The following is a 13642-nucleotide window of genomic DNA, read 5'->3' as shown; positions in this document are numbered from 1 at the left end:
TTTCGGCCATGGCACCAAGAGACTTTTCTTTAAGTTGCGACATGATACAGGTGTGTACCGATTTTGGTGCATGTACGTCAAACCGTATTGTGGGGCTTGAGGCACTGTAAGTGCTCGGGCCCTAATAAGTAAAAGGAGTGTGTGTTGTCAAAGTATCCTTACAAAAGAAGGCGGTGATGGGGCAGCTTTGTTTACTTGCGCTGTGCCCCGTACACACACATGGTGTGGGAATCCAGTAGGAAGTAGTGAGTGCTGATGTTTATCACCGTTTCAAAGAACACTTAACCAAACCAACTCTTGATGATTAAATCAAAAAACAGCTTGAATATGTTTGGTCTCATGAGGACACCCTTGGAGAAATAACAAGTTTGACAGCATTCATGAGTGCTAATAAGCTTTCCTGAAACAAGTACCACAGTATACCTATCAACCCTACTAAGCAGTGCTCCTTATGAATACATCTGGCAAATGTATTAATATCCGGCATAGTTAGCTGGCCAACAGCCGGAATTTCAACCAGGCAAGATGAGTCAAGGATTTCTTTTGGGCTGTAGTCTAAAAGGGCTTCAGTGTACCAATTATACGCTCACCTCTTCCTATTAAAACAGTGTAGTCTGATATATTGTCTTATTAACCTGAGTCATTACTTTCTAACTTTCTTTAATCTATAAATTGCAGGGTAACGGGTTTTGTTGGTCTAAAGGGAAGATAATGAAGATGAAGGTGAACTGACCATGCTAATGACCACACGCCCTCACTTAACTCCTAAAAATAGACCTTTATGCACTGCAGGCGCTCTGTCCCAGTAATGGACGAAACAGACCAAAGAAACAGACCAAAAACTGCAAGAATTTAATATATCAGTATAACATGGTTTGAAAAATATGCTCTGCAAAATTGCAATCCGCAGTTCGACTCAGATTTGACTCCAACTTCGTCGAGTCTCTGCTCGTGCTTTGGCTCTTAAAATGAATCCAGCTCAGGCATTTCCCTTGGTCCTCTTTGTTGAGATGAGCCAAGATATCCAGCTGCTGCCTGTGACTGACTTTTACCAGACAGATGTAAGATTTATGATCATCTCCTAACTTTAATCCCAGTCAAAATAAATTCATCAAGCCTGTTCATTTTCTCAGTTTTCACTTACAGATTGTGCTTATTTGCACTTGTTTGGCTACTCTGTATAGAATCCTGCATTTGACCTTCACCTGATTGATTTGTCTTTTGTTATTTTTGTCTTGCTTATCTAAATATTACCATAAAGGCAACATGAATGCAAACAAAGATACCTGTCCTTCAATGCAACAATCATTGCCCCAAATACCATTAGCCATGACGTAGTTACTGTTTTTTGTGACTTAATGTCGACATCTGTAGTGTTGTGTCATGGTTAAAGTTGTTTGAATAGTAAATATCATGCAAAAAGATCCAGGAAAAGTGAGGAAAAACCTCTAATCTTTGGCACTAGTAAGTAGTCTCAGCACACAATATAGTTTAAAAACAGTGTATTATGTGTTGGGTATCCTTAACAAATAACATTCTGCAATAAAACAAGTATTTTTTAAATTAGTTTTCTCAAAACATTGCATTTTAAAAAAAGGAAGTTTTGCTTTTCAGGCATTGATATGAAAAAAAATGAATAAAACATAAGGTGAACTATTTCCTTGTGTGGGAATGTTTGAGAAAGACACGAGTCTTGCTTCTTCAAAAGGCGTCCTGTGGAGAAAACAATGCCAGAAGGAGCCACAAACGAAGTTAAGTGTTCTGTTGCTGGATAACAGGAACACCACACGTCTCAGTGGATGACAACATCTCAGCATTACAATCTGGAAATCAACATTACTGCTCCTGAGGGTTATTGTTTATACTCTGTCCTTCACAGCTTTACATAAGCACCAATTTAAAAGTAAATTTCAGCTTCCGTCTAGTTCTTCCTTCTGCTTGGGGGGAAAAAAGGGGGAGAAGAAAATCTAACTCAAATAAAAACCAAGTATTACTTTTTAACATTTCTTAAACCCAGAAAACAATCTTATTAGAGATTACATGTACCACCTTGAGAATAATGCAGGCAACTCACACCTGGAGATATTGACTTTTCTTCCCAACAAGTAAGTTTAAAATGCTGAATGCACATTCAAGCTGGCAAAAAAAGAGAAAACTAACTTGTTTTAAATTTTCATCTTCATTCTTCACTTTTACTTGTCTCACCTGCTCTGTTCTCCTCCTCCAACATTATAGAAACTTTGCTCTCAGCTCATACACAACTAGTAGTGACACAGTTGCATGGGACCAGGAACAACCAAGCCCTCCGGAGCCTGTGAGGACCTGTCACAGCCCAGGAATGCAACGAGTTCAAGCCAAGAGAAAAGCTATTCATTCAGAGCCCCTCCATGGCCCCTCCACCAACACACACCCACACTGAGAACGTATCTGCATGTGAGCGAGGCATCTACTGCATGCACATGAAGCAGCTTTGGGCAGCTCACACACACACAGTTTATGTTTGATTGATCATGGATCTGGCTTTTCTCCAGATCCACAAAGTGAAAAACGGACAGTTTTGGTTAACAGGGTCGGGTCTCTTACCAGCCCTCAGTGTGAATGTTTGTGTGCATGTGCGTAGGTGTTAATATACAAAAGATAAACATCCGTTCAAGTGGATCTTCAGGTCTTAAAATGTTGTTTGTCAGTGGGAAACCTGACCTGGAGAGAGATCCCAGTGTTTGACTTTCACATGATGCAACAGTTGTTATCTGGAGGCGATCAGTCTCCCACCGAGTGTCTGACAGGATGCAATAACAACCCAGGCAGAAGGGAAATGAGGATACCTACGAAGAGGTGGGAAAATCTGGCGGTAAGAAATGTCAGCGCGGTAAACAATGTCATGAGTTATCACCGTGTGAGGTTTGAACTCCTTAGCTTCATTAACATAAATGCATCCATCTATCCATCCATCCATCTGTTTGTGTGTGGAGGAGAGAGAAAGGATGCCAACTCATTACCTTTGAGGCGCGTAAACAATGTCAGAAGTTTCAGTCGTGTTAAGTGCTGCCTACAACTTAAATGCTCTGAATTCTTTCTGCTGAGCTGTTCATGGAAACTCCCACCCCAACTCCCCAAGCCAAGTTGAACTGCCACTAAAAGCCTGAAATTAACACATCTCTTCATTTTCTCAAAGGAAACTACTAGTTGTTTTTGCATCACCGTGGATAATGTGCATGTGTTGATAATGGGTCTGGCTCATTTTGATTATAGATGTGCAAGGAACTATTGTAGTTTTCTATAATTAATACTAAGTTAAAAATTAATTAAGAGGCAGTATCATGAACAAACAAAACGCAATTTACATTTTAATGTGACAGAAGAGGTGATTTGTTTTTGCTGTTGATGAGAAATGAATAAATCACAAGAGAAGACAATTAAAAAAAAACAACACTCATCACTCCACTGTTAAATACATGATTTATGTGCACTGTTTGAATTAAAAACTACATTTTATCATTCTGAGTGACAGTACAGTAGCTGCTGAAGGCATCAGAGTATTCTACATATCAACGCAGCCTTTACTTAGAGAGAACTTCTCCACTTTTATGTTATCAGTAACTGCTGGATTCTTGAGTGTTACAATGTCTTCACTATCTTTAAGCATCAACAAAAAACATCTGTTTCTTCTACAGCGTGGTCAGATTACAATACGAAAGTCATTGTTCACAGTGTGCGCGCGTGTATATGGCCTTCAGAAAAGTCTCAGTGATTTTATGATTTGAACATACAATTACTTCTAGCTGAGCACCTCTGAAGATGTACCCAAGCGAGTTATAGCCAAAACAGAAGTCTCGCTGCTTAACGCTCATGCAGTGATCCGATTCATTTCATGTACAATTCTAAAGTTTATTTTCTTTAGTCATCTGAAGGCACAAAGTAAAGACATGTTACCCCGACCATGTCACAGATCTGATCTGCTACAAGACATCAAAAAGAACAAGGATATCGGAGTTTCAGGTCAAACTGAAGACAGTGATGGCTACCTGGCTACCTGGCTACCTGGCTACCATGGCAACAGCTGATGGGATGTTTGGGTGGCAGCCTTTGATTGAGTCTCAGTATTCATTTCAGGGGCACAGTTTCACAGTTAGCCAGGCAAACCGGACCTAGAAAGAATCTTTCTGATCATCCGTCCACTCTGATATTCAATAAAAGAAGCAGTGAGCAGCATCATAATGTGTGAACTTAATGAATACCCTCAGATGAATATTTCAACATTTTGAAAATGTTTCCCTTGTGGGATTTCAGTGAGAAAATGAAGTTTGTTGTTGAAGAATCAGGGAAATAACTTGGCTAGATCTGTCCACAGGTTAAAATGTCCACCAAATCTCACTTTTCAAGCTAATTATCACACTCTCTCTGTCTCATTTCCTTATGTGCAAAACCCACAAATGTCAAGTTGTGATTTTCCAGGAGCTGCATGCCAAATTAAAGCTGCCAGATTTCTGAACTGAAAACCACTAACTCTTCCAATTTGGATTACAGGCTATCGTAAAACTATCCAACAGTATTATCCATGAAATAAACATTATATTCTCTATTATGCATCACTTTAGATGGAGAAATGTGGCTACATTAGAGTTAAATGCAGCAAATACTAAAATATACAAATATTTCAATTAAATTAACATGCCCATTAGTTTCCAGGATAAAGAAAGAAAGTTAAGTTTAAAGAAAGTGAAGCTACCATTTTTAGATTGATCACTATTCTCAGTCCCAATCAATCCTCTTTAGTAAAAACACATTCGTCTTGCCGTCTATTCATTGTTGCTTTGATCAACATTTATATGAATTTATTACCTCAATAAAAAAAAACAGCAATGGCAGTTATAGACAATTTGAGACAACCACAAACATATCCCTGGATGAAAAACTATGTCAAAATGACTACTTTTCATTTGTTTATAACTACTATGTTTTTTTCTCCTTTTTCAAGGAAATGTAAGGTCTCATTCAGTGGTTTGTCTTTGTCCTTTGCTGAAAAGTATGGATCATAATTTACTAAAAATGCTGCCATTTTTAGTAAATTATGATTCATACTTTTCAGCACAACGTGGGACTGACAATTCACCACTTTATAAACACATTAGTTTTGTTTTAGATCAAATATAGTGTGTGTGTATGTGTGTGTAGATACCAGTATATAAATTGTTGACTGCGTTCTTTGGATTACCCTCATCAACCAAATGTCCAGTGTTGGATATGTCACCTTAAATAATGAAATACCTTAACCACACTATGGCCACTGTGTCCAACCTGTTAAAGGAATACTATGACATATTAAATTTGAATGAGCCATCACGTTGTGGGAGAATGTGCCGCCCACTGTGGATGATGAATGCTGACGCTGCAAACGGAGCATCCCAGGGGACGCTAATAAAGACAAATACACAAAGTTTTTCCACAGTGTGTCAAGTGTCTGAGGAAGAAAAATGACGAGTGAAATTAAGAATGTCCCTTAGGAGCTAATGGCAAATAAATTATACAATTTGGTAAATGGAAGGCAATCTGCCATTACATTGTGATTGAATTAAAAGTCAATTCACCTCAGCCCTGCTACACATGGCCGGTCCTCCCCGTCCTGGACTTAACAGTAATGACCGATCCACTCCTGTCAGCGTGCCTGTATATTTCTGTGATCTTAAACAACAAGTCTGCGTAAAGTCCAACCCATGTTTTCATTTGTGGCTCTCCAGTCAACTTTTCAAACACTGCAGCCCTTACAGGGGTCATTTCCCCCTAAAACAATCTGTCAAAACCACGACCAGTCCCAGACACGGGAGTGCTATTGGATCTTCCACACAGAGACCCATACAAGCAAGATCTTCAAATAGAGGCTACATTCATTCAGCTTGGATTTCCAGATGAAGGAGTTTGAGGTGGTGTACTGCATGCGGGTTGCAGATAGATGAAGATGCCAGGTGGATTTCTGTTTTTAAAAAGGAGCTCAAATGTCCCTTTAGTACAATAGTCAGGCCACCAGACCTAGGCGGGAGATCTTTGCAGAGAGGAAGGAGTGGAGGATGAAGACGATTGGCTTCGGACATGAATGAAGGTCCAGTTGCTGAAAAGAGAAATGAAAAGACTAGAATTAAATAGTAGACTAAAACATAATAATCAAATAATCAAAAGGATTAGACTGCTGAAGAGATGAAAGATTTAGGAACACAAGAGCTTGTAATACACACAGCCATAGATAGATATTGGCACCCGTGACTAAATAGTGCAAGGTGCTAAAAGGCTGCAGAGCATTTGGCAATGATGACAACAGTAAAATGTTCCCTGTAGCAGTCCAAAAGCTTTTTGCACCGCTTTGCAATTGTCATTTTAGTGATGACATTTTTAGTTCTGTTTTATGTTTTCAAAAGGATTAAAGTCAGGAGTTAATTACTGACCAGTTCAAAGTAATAACATTTTCTCTTCAAAGAGTATTTTGTGCTTCTTGATGTGTAGTTTATTTCTGTAAGTCATAGAACATCACCTTAAAATTAATTTGTAATCTCCCGATTGCTTATTCCTTTGATAGATTTGGTGTTTTAGTTGCCAGAGGCAGTGAAGCAGCCTCACAGGATGGAGCCTCCACCCGGTAATGCTGCGGGTAAGGTGCTCGCTTACATAACGGCTTCATTCCCTGATACAGTAAAGTTATAATGACTTTTGTTTTATCTTGTCCGAGAACAAGTACCGTACTAATAATTTATATTCATGTGAAATCTATTTCAGCTTTTCATTATTGTGCCTTTCTTGGTCACCGATGAGGTCGGACCACCCCTCCAGATTGCTTCCCCTCAGCTCCAGCATCAGTGTCTGCTTGCAAACACCGAACCGGTGTTGTGGGGATTCAGCTGAGCGACAGCAGCCTTGTTGCAAAGAGTGGTGCATTTCGCCATGCTGGCTTGTCATTACACACACACACCTACACACACATACACGTACACAACGATTCAGCTTTTCTTTGGTTGCTCAGAGGTGTAAACGCAGCAACTCACCTTCGGTGTTTGGATCTAGCTCTGAATTGCACACAGAATACTATCAATCCTGCCTTGAGCAAAACTTTGATAGAAGGGATCGTGAAACTTCTAACCATCCCAAACTTTTTATGTGAGCTTCAATAGCTTCAGCACTGCCTTGCAAACATATTGCTTGAATAATAATAAGACTGTTATTATTCACTAATTGTCAGGAGAAAACTGAAAATTATCCACAGATAAATGCCTTTTGTCACAACTCAGTTGTGTCCGGGATAAATAATCTATTCAGCTATTTTTCTGAAGTTTATATTCATCGAAACATTTCATTTTTCAATAGCTGACGTTTCCATCCGAACATTGTGTTCATACAAACTTGGTTCCTTTGCATGTTTCCGAAGATATTTTAAAATCTTTACTGTTCAGGAATACCACATCTAACTACCACTGCACAAACCTATGAAAATATATTCAGAGCTAACTTTGCAGTCAACAGTTCCCCATGTGGCAAGGATTAGGCAGAGTTGGACTCTTAGATGGAGCCGAGCGCTGTGTAAACATAAACAGTAAATCACTGTGAACACAGCTCTGTTCATATCCTGAGTCAACAGTGGGGGATTTCACCAGTACTGACTCATTTCCTGCTTCTAAGGTCTATAGGGATATTCACATCATAAATGTACCCCCAAAACTACTGTTCTGTAGGCCAAACTTAAGACGGCCATGTCCAGCAAACATCATAAAAGTGAAACATGAGCAGCTCTACATATCAAGACAAGACCACAAATCTCAGGTTGCCATTATATATTTTTTTTTGTATGGTTCTCTGTATGGCTCAATGGGGACTAAATTAGAGACACATACTTCCGTCCAAGTTACTATAACTGGAAAACAGAAAAAAAAAAAATCTAGCTGATTTTCAAACGATTCAGGTAATGAGTCATTGGCTGCATCCATAAATACCTGGGGATTGTTTATAAAGCTCTGTCTTTAACTGTGCGAGAATTCAGAGATATTAAAGAAACTGAAAACCGTTCTGCTCGTGTAGCCAAGAGAGGGGTTTGAATCAAAGCTCAGAAGTCTTTGCTTATTTAGCTTCAGCATAAGTGGAGGCGCCAAACATGAATGTTTCTGTCTCTAAGATTAACACAAAGCTGGATGATGACTCTCATTACAGTTTGAGATGTTGACAAACAGTGAAATACACCAGCCTTTTTATTGCAGTGATCCTAGAGTGTACATTTTACTTCTCACAGTTTTCTGCACACTGAATACATGCTGGGTTGCATGATTTGCACCATAATTCTTTTTTTCCTGGTAAAATAGAGACTATATAGGACCAAAGACATATAAATATAAATATGCATATGTTTATTTTCATTGACTAGTGGCCAAAAAATAAGCCTTTGTACATAAAGGGTTTCAATTGCCTGGAGCCTGTTCACACCTTGATCAGGCTGCCTCCCTGCATGGATTGAGTTGAGTGGTGTGAACAGATTTACAGTCTTATGGTGCATACAGTGACTGACAGACCATTTCAAATACTTGAAATGCTTGTCCCCTGTAAGACCTGTAAAGTGCTTTGATGTATTTTCTGCTGTCTAACCTTCTTTCTTCTTGTCTCATACTCCTTTACTGCAGTTTGTGAGTGAGTTAACGTGAGCCGTGCATTAAAGTAAGCTTAAAATTGAATAGTCTTTTTTCCGTCACGACCATGAGCTTAAAAAAAAACAAAAACAACAAAAAACAAAATATAAACCCCAAAACACATTAACTAAAAGTGCTTTGCCAGATTTTCAATAGTTAATTATTTATAGAGGCATGTTTTTTTCCTCCAAAGGAAATCCTGGTTGCTGATATGTAAAAATTAACCTTATGATGAAAAAGTCCTTAGAGAGGATTTCATCAGACGAGACACTGATTGAGGTTTAGGTAGTTGAAGTCTTTTGTCCTTAAAGTTATGCTTTTTATTCACAGATTCACTGCAGTATCTGTCGTGTTAAAAAATTTAATTGCAATAGCTCATTTTTGTTGCAGTAATTTAGAGTTTTTACTTCAGACATAAGATGAGGTGAAGTAAGGTAAAGGGGAGAGCAACTTGCCAAAACTGTCAAGGTAAAATGATCATCTGTATTCAACTTATGTCTGAACAAAAGAACTAAAAACTTAATAAGACGACGTGATGAACATCTTGAGTCATTTGCGTTTTTGATCTACATTATTTGCTTTACTTTATAGCATAAATGTTATTGAACAGTGTCACCTTCATCATCAGAAGAAAAAGAGGCTCTAAGAAGGAAACGAGTGTGGTTATAATTAACATTTCTATGATCTTTCTTTAGAATCCGTGCTAAAAGAATCACAAGTAGCACTTAAATAATGTGCAATAAAGTTTGTGTCTAAACAGTCTTGAAAAATAAAATAAACAGCAAATAATACACCTATGCATTTTGCATTTTAGCAGTCGTATATAACTGAGCTCTATACTTGCAATGATAATACAAATATGTAAAAGATGATAAGCCTGTAGTCCTGATATAAGGTGGACAAGCAGAAACAGGTTCAGGGGGATGCAGATAAACTCTCATTCAGCTGAGAAAGTCTCACTTATTTTCTAATTAGAAAAAAGTATTTATGTTGTGAATTGAATACGTTTCACTACATAGCTATGACCCAGTTTGTGTGTCTGCATCTGAACCAAGGATCTGAATTTTAAAAGTTATTTTTGAACAAAAACTTTTGTTCTTTGAATCGGTATTTGCTAGATTTTCCCCCTCTGGAACAAATTCTCTCTTGTCCTAATTGCTATTAGTGGATCATAAGCGGCAATTAAAAACAGAACTCTAGTTACATTGTATATTAAAAAAATAATAATTCTTGAACACTTACAATCTCCCCCTGCTTCTCTCCAAAGTCGAGATAGAGCATCCGTATTCCGTCATCCGAGGACATCTTTAGTTTTTCAAAGGGGTAGGAGAGGAGTGCTTGGGGCTTGATAGAAGTATTAACTGCTCTCTCTTCACCATCCACCTCATCTCTGACTGTTGGGTCGGTCAACACAGAAAAGCCCTTCTCGTAATGGATCACCAGCCGGCACTCCTGACTGTGGTACAGGCAGCCTGGAAAACACATACATTATTTTATTTATTTACATTTCTTATTAACAAACCTTGTTCTAATACATGCTAAAGGCATGAATGATGTGACAATGGCAGAAACATAAGTATAATTATGAATGTCTAACCTCAACGAGAACACCAGCATAGCAAGACTGGAGGTTTGATGAAAATAAAGAAATTATTCAGTCAGGAGATGGAGAAAATTGTGCAGGGAAAGCCTTAGGCTTACTCAAATGATCAGTACATCATATAGATGAAGCAGATCAATCAGTGTCAGCAGACTGTGAATAAAGTCCAAAAAAGAAAAAAAACAACAACAAAGTAAAATGCAAAAAAGGCACATTTCCCCCACGTGACATGCATCATCTCTCCTGTTTTTCATGTATTCCATATATATGGTTTACTTAGAAAACAGAAAGGTTCAAACATTTCAGTGACACTGTTGTACAACCAAAGAGCTCACTGAAAGCAGAGAGTGCAATTTCTCTTTCTTACAACATTTCTTGTCAGTTTCTCTCTAGCTCCTCTCCTCTTTTCTCTGCAGGTGCCTGTCTGAAAAAAAAATTCTGATTTTTTTTTATCAGTGTTCCCAATTTAAACAAAACTTCTATCGGCTTTGTCTCACATCCACAGTGGTATTTCCCAACATTCAGTCCTATTTGTTGTAACGTTAACAGCAGGGAACCCTTACTATGCCTGGTAGACACTAACGCCAAATAATGAAACTTTGTTTGCAACGTAAACTCTTCTCTCTGTGACATCTAATCTTCCAGGCAGTGAGTTTGTTTGACAAAGAGACGACAAATGACAAGGGTTGTTATCTCTATATTAGTTAAAAACCCATATAATATATTGGTTTATATGTGTGCGTGTGTGTCTGTGTGCACATATCAATTGCAAAGAGTTGGATGTATTTGTTAAATAGAAGAAAAAATCAGATACTTATTAGTGTGGAGCCTCAATCACACAGCCACGTGTGTCCAACGCTGTAGTGCATTCACTTCACCTCACTGTGCTGTGTGAAATGCATGGAGGCTTGATGGGACAACACTGCGCTCCACCATTGTTCAACATCTGTCCTGCCTTGAGAGGTGAGACAAGTGCTGTGTGAAATGGCTAACTTTTTTTCTGTCACCATAAAATGTTTATTCTGCCCTTCTGTGCTGTGTGAATCACACTGACGCGTAGCTGCGTGACAGTAGGATGGCAGGAGATGATCTAGTCTAGTGGACAGTCGGGTTCAGGGGTGACTGGCTGGACTACCCACATTACTCATGAACTTTGGCCTCTAGCTACGCTGCAAACCCGGTCACCGGGCTCAGCAACCTGGAGGCTTCACCAACTGCTCAAGCCAACCCAAATTTTCCCTCCTACAGCTGCAGAAGTAATGTGAATGCCAGCAGTGATGGTGAAACTTAAAGCAGCACTACTGTGCGTATGCGTGTCCCCCAATGGAACAACCAGGCAGAAACTTTCATTTATGTAAGTGTTTAGTCAGTTTGGCTTTTCAGGCTGTAAGAAAGCTCTTCTTTCTGATGATGAGTGGGAGAGACACAGGGCAGGAAGGTGGAGCAGAGTGATAACGCAAAGAGACTGAGTGAAACAGGGAAAAACACAGATAATGATAGAGGAGGGGAGGGCCATCTCTGTTACCACAACAACATGGGAAAAATGCTGAAAGGTAATTATAGGTCAAAATATGTTTTGTTGTTGATTTCTTATAAAGAAGAGCTTCTCTTTGGAAAAAGTTCAAACAACTCTCCTTTTTTTCCATTTGACTTAAACATTTAACATGCTGAGACCTGTAAAGTGTGAGATATTGATCTTAGCTTATTTACAGTTTCTCTGTGCAGTGCATAAGTTACCCTGGGTTGATCTTGCTGGAACAATAATTTGTGTAAAAAAAGTGTCAGCTCACTTCAAACTTGAATACTTTATACCGACCAAATATGAAAACACCTTTTATAACGGTGCTCACACTTGCGGTTGATGCATTAATCAAATTAATTTGATTAGCAGCACTCAGCTCTACTTACACTCTTAAGTCATACGGTAGCATAAAGGGTGTACTTTGCTATACACACACGGATTCTGCATTTTGCCTTGGTCTTTTAATTAAATACACAATGACGGGCTAAGCAGGGAGACAAAACGGTAAGTATGCTCACTCTGAAATTACTTATTCACAATTACTGCCATTAGGCTGATTGCCACTTGGCAGCAGTTGTCGGCTGTAAAATTGTATGCTAATTAGCACCTGAATATAGGACTTCACGAAACTGCAGACAACCCTCACATAGCCAGAGCCCAAAGGTAAAACTGAGCTATAGGTTGTATGTTAACTTGTGTAAAGAGGGAGACATTTCTCGTCAAATTTGAGCAGCCCCCGGAGAAAAAAAAAATGCACTGAATGTACAGTATATTGAGTACGTGAGATGTGAATACTGAGTGTATATTCATGTTGCCCTAAAATAACTCAAGCCATCAAAGCCAAAATCACTTCTTTTTTTTTATGTCTTGCAGTATCTGTGGTTATCATCTTTTGGCTGATGTCATATTGGCATAATTTCTGCTGAGCCTCATTTAAGACCTTATGAAATTAGGAAATTGTTATTGATATTTAGTTCATACCGATGCAGGCGACTATGTGTCATCATAAAACATGAATTTTACATCCATCCATCATTGATAGATTATTTTTTGGATCGTCAATGAACACAGCTTTTAACAAACACTTTAACAATCCTTTACAAGATCGTAAGCATTTTATTCATCATTGTTTTCTCCCCATTGTAAAGAAATAAACATATATTGTCAATACCAGCAAGATTACCGGCTTGTTCACAGCCTTGTCTAATAGAGCAGGTGTTTTCTAGGACTAAGAGACTGGAGCAAACACAGACAATCTCATTCACACTATAATATCCTATTGATCCTGAGGATATTCAAATTCTGATTAAACATTAATTAATCCGTAGTCTTATTCTAAAGAGCAATGTAGTAGGATAAATGTACCTCTTGTGATATAAATGGAGTTGTAAACTGAGTAAAGAGTGCAGCTCTTTGCTTTGTTCAGGAGTGAATGTTAGACCTGAAACTGTACTCTTCTACAGGAGAACTTTGATGTAAGGGGGAAAGTAGGGTTTCCCACCAGAATACACTCCCAGAGAAAAGGGCTTTTCAGACTGCAACAAAGGCCCTTCTTTCTGCTTGATGATGAGTGGGAGAGACGGGGAAGGAAGGTGGATCAGAGAGTGATAATGTAGAGTGAAAGAATGAAACGGGGAAAGATGGGGAAAGTGAGGGAGGAGGGGAGTGCCACCTCTGTTACCAAAACAACATGGGAAAAATGCAGAAAGGTTACTATAGGTCAAAGATTTATTTCCCCTCTCCCCTGTGCTATTTGTCTTAGATGCACAAGTCATTAGGTGAGGAAATTATACTCTTAAAGTTTCAATCTGCCCAGTATTTCAAGTGTTGCAGTGGGTAATGGGTTTACTTTGCAGAGCTTGT

At 38.7% G+C, this 13642-nt stretch overlaps 1 protein-coding gene across 1 annotated transcript in view; it reads right to left on the bottom strand.

Annotated features, from left to right (window-relative positions):
* Positions 1 to 3442: 3442 nt before the first annotated feature.
* sntb1 (syntrophin, basic 1) overlaps positions 3443 to 13642 on the bottom strand; it is a 39716-nt gene continuing 29516 nt past the window's right edge. The window contains exons 7-8 of the mRNA XM_061716439.1: positions 9900 to 10129; positions 3443 to 6106 (exon numbers count right to left, since the gene is read on the bottom strand). Of these exons, the coding sequence (XP_061572423.1) occupies positions 6014 to 6106; positions 9900 to 10129 (323 nt within the window). The 3' untranslated portion in view covers positions 3443 to 6013. The remainder of the gene's footprint in view (positions 6107 to 9899; positions 10130 to 13642) is intronic.

The sequence above is a fragment of the Cololabis saira genome, chromosome 3 (genome assembly GCF_033807715.1).
Source record: "Cololabis saira isolate AMF1-May2022 chromosome 3, fColSai1.1, whole genome shotgun sequence".
Classification (NCBI taxonomy): Eukaryota; Metazoa; Chordata; class Actinopteri; order Beloniformes; family Belonidae; genus Cololabis; species Cololabis saira.
The sequence above is the reverse complement of the archived record's forward strand: the minus strand, read 5'-3'. Positions and strand labels throughout refer to the sequence as shown.